Below are 9,596 nucleotides of genomic sequence, written 5' to 3' on the forward strand. Positions count from 1 at the left end.
GAACTTTATCTACCACCTCAAGAAACCAACAAACACAGAAGACAAACAGTAATACGGAAAGAAAAGAACAAAAGATATTTAAAACATCCAAACAACAATCAATAAAATGCTAGGAGTGAATCAACACTTTCAGTAATAACCCTTAATTTAAAAGGATTAAATTCCCCAGTCAAAGGACACAGACTGATTGACTGGATTAAAAAGATAGACCCAACAATATTCTGTCTTCAAGAGATTCACCTAACCTGTAAAGACCCACACAGACTAAGAGTGAAAGGATGGAAAAAGATACACCGTACAAATAGAAACCAAAAACGAGCTGGAGTAGCTATTCTTATATCAGATAAAATAGACTTTAAACCAAAAAAATAAAAAGAGTTAAGAAGGTCACTATATAATGATAAAGGGATCTATTCAGCAAGAAGATATAACAGTCATAAGTATATATGCACCCACCATCGGAGCAGCCAGATATATAAAACTAATACTATTAGACCTCAAGAAAGAGATAGATCCAAATACCATAGTTGTAGGGGACCTGAACCACCCCACTATCAACACTGGACAGATCATCCAGGCAAAAAACCAATAGAGAAGCACGAGATCTAAACACCACCTTAGACCAATTGGGCTTGGGAGACATCTGCAGAACATTTCATCCAACAACCACAGAATATACATTCTTCTCATCAGCACATGGCACAGCATAGACTATATGTTAGGTCACAAATCAAGTCTCAACAGATTTTTAAAAAATTGAAATTGTTTCATGTATTTTTCCAGATCACAATGGATTAAAATTAGAAATCAATAACAACCCAAACTCTGGAAACTATGCAAATACATTGATATTAAACAACATTCTACTTAATGACATATGGGTCCAAGAAGAAATTAAACCAGAAATCAAAAAAAATTATTGAAAATAATGGCACATCATACCAAAACCTGTGAGATACTGCAAAGGTGTATTAAGAGGGAAATTTATCTCAATAAATGCTTGCTTCAGAAGAATGAAAAGATGGCAACTAAACAACCTAACACTTCACTTTAAAGAATTAGAAAAACAAGAACAATCCAACCCCAAAGTTACTATATGGAAAGAAATAAGGTAAGAGCAAAACTAAATGAGACAAACCCAAAAAACAGTACGAAAGATCAATGAAACAAAAGGTTGATTTTTTGAGAAGACAAAACAAAATAGACAAGCCATTAGCTAGGCTAACCAAAAAATAAAAGAAGATAGAAGACTCAAATAACAAAAATTAGAAATGAAAAAGGAGACATTACAACTGATACTACAGAAGTACAAAGAATCATTAGAGACTATTGTCAACAACTACATGCCAACAAATTTGAAAACCTGGAGGAAATGAACAAATTTCTGGACACACACAAAATGCTGAGACTGAACCAAGAGGACATAGAAAACCTGAACAGACCAATAACAATCAAAGAGATTGAAGCTGTAATCAGCTGTCTCCCAACAAAGAAAGCCCCAGGACTGGATGGTTTCACTGCTGAATTCTACCACATCTTTAAAAAAGAATTGATACCAATTCTGTACAGTCTATTCCAAAAAATTGAAAAGAGGCCATTCTCCCAAACTCATTCTATGAGGCAAACATTACCCGGATACCAAAACCAGATGAAGATGCAACAAAAAAACAAAAATAGAGACCAATATCTTTAATGAATATAGATGCAAAAATTCTCAATAAAATACTAGCTAACAGAATACAGTAACACATACATAAAATTATACGCCATGATCAACTGGCATTTATCCCAGGGATGCAAGAATGTTTCAACATATGCAAGTCAATAAATGTTATACACCACATCAACAAAATCAAAGACAAAAACCATACGGTCATCTCTATAGATGCTGAAAAAGCATTTGACAAAATTCAACATCCCTTCATGATAAAGACTCTCAACAAATTAGGTATAAAAGGTAAGTATCTCAACACAATTAAAGCCTTATGTGACAACCCACTGCCAGTATCATCCTGAATGGGGAAGAGTTGAAAGCTTTTCCCTTAAGAACAGGAACAAGACAAGGATACCCACTCTTGCCACTCCTATTCAACATAGTGTTGAAGGTACTAGCCAGAGCAGTCAGAGCAAGAGAAGAAATAAAGGGCATCCAGATAGGAAAAGATGAAGTCAGATTGTCCCTGTTTGCAGATGACATGTTCTTATATAGAGAACAGCCTAAAGACTCTACGAAAAAACTCTTGGAGTTGATAAATGATTTCAGCAAAGTTGCAGGATGCAAAATCAATGTATTAGTCAGGGTTCTGTGGCTTATAACAAAATACACAGAACTGGGTGATTTATAAGCAAAACAAAATTTATTGCTTACAATTTCTGAGGTTGGGAAGTCCAGAGTCCATCTGGTGGTGGTGTCAGTGACCCAGGGGTCTCACATTGCAAGGTGATGGAGCACAGAGAGAGCAGAGAGAGAGAGAGAGACAGACAGACAGACAGACAGACAGACTCTTCTCTTCTGTTAAGGCTCTCAGAACCATGCCCATGACCACCATTTTTAATCCATTCACTATTGCACTGTCCTACAATCCAATCACCTCTGCAAGGCTCCACCTTTCAATTACCATAATAGGATTTCCCACCCTCTTAACACTCACAATGGGGTTTGTTTCTAATACATAAGACTTGGGGGGACACAATTCAAGCTTCAATGAGTTTTGGGGAGACATAATTCAATCCAGTACAACCAACATGCAAAAATCAGTAGCATTTTTATATTTCAACAATGAACTAGCAGAAAAAGAAATCAAGAAAGCTAGCCCATTTACAGTAGTCACCAAAAAACCAGAATACCTAGGAATAAAGTTAGCCAAGGATGTGAAAGATCTCTATGATGACAACTACAAATCACTGTTGAGAGAAGTTAAAGAGGACACAAGAAGATGGGAAAATATTCCATACTCTTGGATTGGAAGAATTAACATTGTGAAAATGTCTATACTACCCAAAGTGATCTACAGATCCAATGCAATCCTTATCAAAATATCAATGACATCCTTCACAAAAATGGAAAAAACAATCCTAACATTCATATGGAACAACAAAAGACCCCCAATAGTCAAAGCAACCTTGAGCAAAAAAATAAAGCTGGAGCAGGTTCCACATGGAGCTGTGGAACAGAATAGAAAACCCAGAAATCAGCCCATATACCTACAGCCATCTGGTCTTTGAGAAAGGCATCAAGAACATGCACTGGGAAAAAGACTGCCTCTTCCATAAATGGTGCTGGAAAATCGGACATTCATATGTAGAAGAATGAAACCAGAACTGTTCCTCTCACCATATAACAAAATTGACTCAAAATGGATTAAAGAATTAAATATATGTCCTAAAACTATAAAACTCCTAAAAGAACACATAGAGGAAACACTTTAGGAGGTAGGACTGGGCATAGACTTTATGAATACAACCCCAAAAGCACAGGCAGCAAAAGGAAAAATAAACAAATGGGATTATATCAAACTGGAAAACTTCTGCACAATTAAAAGAAACAACAGAGCAAAAAGACAACCAACAGACTGGAAGAAAATATTTGCAAAATATGCATCTGACAAATGATTATCCAGAATATACAAGGAACTCAAACATCTTAACAGCAAAAAAACAAGTAACCTGATTAAAAGATGGGCAAAGGAGCTGAACAGGCATTTCTCAAAGGAGGATGGCAGGATGACCAACAGGCACATGAAAAAAAATGCTCAACATCACTCAGCATCCAGGAAATGCAAATCAGAACCACATTGAGATATGATCTCACTCCAGTTAGGCTGGCTAATATCCAAAACACTGAGAATTACAAATGCTGGTGAGGATGCAGAGAAAGGGGGAACCCTCCTACACTGTTGGTGGGACTAGAAAATGGTGCAGCCATTATGGAAAATGGTATGGAGGTCCCTAAAACAGCTACAGATAGAACTGCCATATGACCCAGCTATCTCAATGCTAGGTATATACCCAAAGGAAATGGAAGTCATCGTGTTGAAGGGATACTTGTACTCCCATGTTTATTGCAGCTCTATTTACAATAGCCAAGAGTTAAAAGATGAGTGGATAAGGAAAATGTGTTATATATACACAATGGTCTGCTATAAAAAAGAATGAAATTCTGCCATTCACAGTAACATGGATGAACTTAGAGAAAATTATGTTAAGTGAAATAAGCCAGGCACAGAAAGAGAAATACAGCATATTTTCACTTATATGTGGGAGTTTATAAAAATAAATAAACATACTAACAAATAGAAAAGTAAAAAACACAGCAATCACAATAATTCTTTGAACTTGTTAAGAGAAGTGAACAGAACTGAGGTTGCTGGGAGTGAGAGAGGGAGGGAGGAAAGGAAGGAATCTGTAAAGGGCCATGAAAATCAATTTCATTGTATAATGATAAAGAAATACAAGTAGAAAATATAATAACACCTATTTACATAGCACTTACATTGTATTAGGTATTATAATTTAGAGATTATTTAAAGTGTATAGAAGGATGTGTGGAGGTAGGTTATATGCAAATGCTATGCCATTTTATATAAGGGACTTGAGCATCTTGGATTTCTTTATGGGGTGGGGTGTGGGGAGTCCTGGAACCAGTCCCCTGTGGATCCTGAGAGACAACTGTAATTTATTTGTGATTATTTCCTTTGTCCCCATTTATTACGGAGTATTAAAATTTTCTCTTTTATAGATATATGGTAGTTACTTTTGCAGCACAGTCTATTAGAGACATTGCATAAGAGTTAATAAATCAATAGAGTAACTATCAGTTAATCCATTGCTTTCAAAGGAATGAATCTCAGCAGGTATTAGAGGAATCATATCTTTTATTCTAATATTAGATAAGTTACTGTAGAGGTTTCAACATCTATTCTAAAGTAGAACATATGGTATTTTAGTTGTACGTCTGAAAAGCACAAAGGACCAGAAAGTGAATTTTGTTTCTTGTATTCAGTAGTCAGTTCCATCTCCCTTCTTACCTCATGTTGCTCAGTTCAGATGTGTTGACTGATCATCAAGCAACCTTTGAGGCCATTTTAGATAAAATTTTGTTTACTAGGAGGGGTGAAGAAGGAAGGGATCTTTGGAACTTAAATGTAAGTGAAAGATTTTTCTAACTTTTCCGTTGGTATAAATGAAAAAAAAAATTTTATATCTGATTTATAGGACCTGACTTTATTATATTTTTCCAATGGGAGGATCTTAATAAATGAAAAATAAATGCTATTTATATATAATATAAATTGTTTTACTTTTGCCTGCATTACTAATCTGTTTTATTGGTCACTCTGATTTTTGAGTATTCGTTTTGTCATGAACATTTTCTACTAAAGAATTTAAGACATTATATGCAAAAGATTTTGTCTTTTACAAAACATAGATATAGAAATAATCAAACATAAAAAGTTAAAAAACTTTTTCATGGCTGAATAAACAGATCCTAAAAATGCATACTATTTTTTCATATTAATGAATGCCTTGCATTAAGAACCAGAAATTTTAAGTGTTATAATGTAAAACATTACTTTGAAGCCAGAAAGAATTAAAACATGGCTTTTACAAAATTATCACTTATGATTCCAGATCCATTTAATAACTACTTGAATTTGTTTGTATGCTACAGTCATTTTAGATTTCAAAAATTTTTATAGAAATATAGAACCTTCTCAAGGCTTAGTCATTTTTTCTTAGAGAAAAAGAAACTATGACTTTTTTTACTGTAAAAATTGCTGATGTAATAAAAGATAGCCGTAAATTTTTGTAAGTTACAGAAGTAAAATTTTCACAGAAACATTTAAATTTATTACCCAAAGGCATTCTTTGTAATTAAGTTAATATTTTATCATTGCATAGAGACAATGATTAAAGCTTGTCTCCCATTCTGTTGCTTGTGATGAATTTTAGCAATACTTTTTATGTATATACATATTTTTCATGCTTTTTTTTTTTGGTATAAATGCCTCATAATTTACCATTTTTCAAAAGACAAAGAAGTAACTGTTATTTTAGCTTTTATATCTTTCGGTTTCTTTTCCCTCTGGTTTTTTTTTGTTTGTTTTGTTTTGTTTTTGGTGGAGGACTGAGAACAAGCTTACCAGTAAGGGGATCCGAACCCTTGACATTGCTTCAGTTTTTAATTACACAAATAATTTCCTTATTAAAATTTTTCTAAATGTTTGTTATTGCCATCCCTGCCACCTTCCTTCCACTTGCCCACTGCTACCCCCCAGAATTTGCCTAGAAGTTTATCACTTCTTTGTTGTCTCGTGGAAGACTATCTGTTTGGAAATTAGGCTAATACATTTTACTGAATGAACATTAGAGGCTTAGATAACTAACCCTTTCTCATCCTGCATTAATGTTCACCTGATGAATTACTCAGTTTTCTGAAATTTCCTAATCTGTACATCTTAGAGAAGCCTTTTGAAACATGTTTAGCCAAATCCCAGTGCAAGGAAGGGTTTGTAGAAGGAACTCAATGGAGCATGGAATGTGAGGCTGGGAGTAACTGATGAAGAAGCTTGATAATGTCTTAGCGCTTTTAAACTGGCATTTTTATTGTGTGGGGACTATCCACAGCTTCACTCTTCCCATAATTAATCTTCAGGAATTCTTTATGGGACTATTACATAATTGTTATTGTGGACAAATCTCATTTTAAAGTAGACATGCTATGAAACATTTCGCATTCACACCTGGAAGAAATCGTAATGCTTGTCTGGACCAATATCTACATTTTATTCAGAGAAAACCCAGGGCTAGAGATTTTCAAACAGGTGATGAATCTCAAAATTAGGATAATAACCCAGGTCTTTTAGTTCTGTTAATTATTCTGTATGGTCTAAGAATGAAAAATTGAGAGGTTGTGTTTTCTGATACAAGTAGGTACAAGATTATTTTTGACCTTCAGAAACCCTTGGAGTTTGAAAATGATTCACTTACCTATAACTTGTTAGAAACTGTGGCACAAGTGAGATTTGCCTGCTTGTTAATTGTTATTAACAGTACTTTAAAAAAAGTGAGTTTACTATGTGTTATCTCCCTGTTATCCTTCCAGTAACTCTTTAGCCAGGTGGAGAAGGCAGTAGTCCAAACTGGGAGTGGGGAGGTGCAGAAGGTCCGGACTCTCGTCTGCCCATCCTTTGTTCCTTCTCTTCAGCCTGTATGTGGTAGCCGATTTACTGGGACATTTTAGTGTATGGCAGAGATGGCTTTGTTGTGTCTTGATGTTCTGTGGGTGTGAGTTTTGGATAGTGATAAACCTTCTATCTCCTATACCTCTGAACAGAGTTCCTAGTGAGTTTGCAAAGGTATTATGGCCTGAGAAGGGCTGGGAGACCTATTTTCTTTAAAAAAAATTTTTTTGCTTGTGAGTTTAATGGAGCTCAAATGTTTCTTTTATATAATAGAAGGATTATAAATACTGAATTTTTTTCCTTTTCTTATTAGATTGCTCAGATTCCATTTTGTGGGGAAATTGACTGTGAAGACTGGATCAAAAAGACCACTGCCAGGTAAACATAATTAACAGTTAAAACTTGTGAGGTTTTGCAGTGGAAAAGAACAGCAATATACAGCATAAATGAATGGAATCTTATTTGTTTTTTATTTCAGGGATCAGGATCTTGAACCTGGTGCTCCATCCATGGGAGCAAAAAGCCTTTGCATCCCCTTCAAACCACTCTGTGAATTGCAACCTGGAGCCAGATGCGTCTGTGGCAAGAACGCGGCCAAGTACTACACATTGTTTGGTCGTAGTTACTAAGGGATGAAACTCAGCCCCTCTCTTCAGCCCACGATACTTTTTAAAAAATTGATAATCTTCCCAGACACAGACAGTTTTATGATTTTTTTAAAAAAATAAAGGTTCTAAAAGGAGGTCACATGAGACAAACAACTATTCTTATGCCTAAATTAACTGTGGAAAAAAGACTTTTCTGTAAACAACCCCAGTAATAAATGTCATGAATTAATACTGTTTTTTTGTGTTCATTTGTTTCTGAAATTTCTGTATTATATTCTGTAAGGAAACTCCTACCAAGAGATGAAGGTAATTGAAAGTGAGGTAACTTGTTGATCTGAGCACCCTGTCTCAGACTTTGAACTGTCAGTTATCGTCTGTGTCTTATATCTTGAAGCACTTTCTTTCCATAGCTCTTAATAATGAAAACAAAATTGCCCTGAGTCTTTCTGTTTAAAAAAAACAAAACCAAACCACAGGTGGAAAAAATAATAATAAGTCTTTACCTTGAGCTTCTCTGGCCCTCTAGTTACACGGGGGCTTCAAAGAAAAGTTTCAATTTCTGAAAGAGTGGTTAATCCTTCTCGCTTCCACTTCATTCTTCACACTTTTCCTCACCCTGTTTCTGTCCTCACAGCACTTTTTTCACTGCAATCACTAAAGACACTCCTGACCGAAGCTAGAGATCACTCCTTAGTTTCTTGTCTTACCGTGTCACTCTGCTGCATTTGATACTCTTTATTGACATTATTCCTATGACCTGTCCTCCTGCCTCTCTGGTTCTTTTTCTTAGTTGTGCATCTTTTGCTGGCCTCTCTTCCTTGGCCCACTTCTTAGACACTGGTGTGCTCAGCTTCCATACTTGGCCCTCTTCTCACGCCACCTAATCAGCTTCATGTAATCCCACAGTCTCATATAGTATTAATAGGCTAATGACTCCAACATATTTATCTCGAGGTCTGAGCTCTAAAACTATTCCATCTGCATACTGAATTCTCTTGAGTGTTCCATCAACATTTCAGGTCAGCATGTCCCCCAAAACCATTTCACCCTCTACTCCTGGACCTCCTCCTACTACAGTGTTTCCTGCCTGGAAGATTAGCACTGCCAAAATATACCCTTTAACCCAAACAGAAACCTGAGAGTCGTCCTAGGCAGCCTCCCTGACATTGTCATCCATTTTCATTTGGCCAGCAAACATGTTGCTATTACTTCCAGTGTCTCTTGGGTCTGCCCATTTGTAGATCTCTAGATTGCATGAAGGCCTTGGTACCTCTTGTGCTGATTACTATAATGGCCTCCAGTTTCATCTCCTGGCCAGTGTCCACATTTTCATGGTGTTTATTCACCTAACGTACAATTTATTAAGATGTTTTTCTTCCCCTTAAAATTCTTTTGTGACTCACCATCTCTTACAGGATAAAATTTAAACCCTTTAGCCTGGTCTGGTTCACACTGCCTATCCAGTCTCCTCTTCAGCCAATCCAGCAAAGTCCTTTGCAACTTAACCGTATGGGTTTCCTGTAAACAATGGGCTTTTTCCTGTCCCTGTCCCTTTTGGAATGCCTTTCATCCCTCATTTTTAATCTACTTGGTAAATCTTTTATTTCAGGACCCTGTTCCAATACACTTTTCCACTTGATAGTGATAAATACATCAGTAAAGGGAAAAGTCTTCACAAAGGACTTGGCTTTTGAGTTGCACTTTAAAGGATGAGTAGAATTTCAATAAATAGAGGAGGAAGGACATTCCAGCCCAAGGAAACAAAAGATGGAAAGGCATGAAAGTACATGCTATGTGTGAGAAC

General features: G+C 35.9%; 1 protein-coding gene across 1 annotated transcript in view; it reads left to right on the forward strand.

Moving 5' to 3' along the window:
• Nucleotides 1–8,023, forward strand: part of EPRS1 (glutamyl-prolyl-tRNA synthetase 1) — an 83,298-nt gene extending 75,275 nt beyond the window's left edge. The window contains exons 31-32 of the mRNA XM_063114299.1: nt 7,498–7,562; nt 7,663–8,023. Of these exons, the coding sequence (XP_062970369.1) occupies nt 7,498–7,562; nt 7,663–7,813 (216 nt within the window). The 3' untranslated portion in view covers nt 7,814–8,023. The remainder of the gene's footprint in view (nt 1–7,497; nt 7,563–7,662) is intronic.
• The last annotated feature ends 1,573 nt before the right edge of the window (nt 8,024–9,596 follow it).

The sequence above is a fragment of the Cynocephalus volans genome, chromosome 11 (genome assembly GCF_027409185.1).
Source record: "Cynocephalus volans isolate mCynVol1 chromosome 11, mCynVol1.pri, whole genome shotgun sequence".
NCBI lineage: Eukaryota > Metazoa > Chordata > Mammalia > Dermoptera > Cynocephalidae > Cynocephalus > Cynocephalus volans.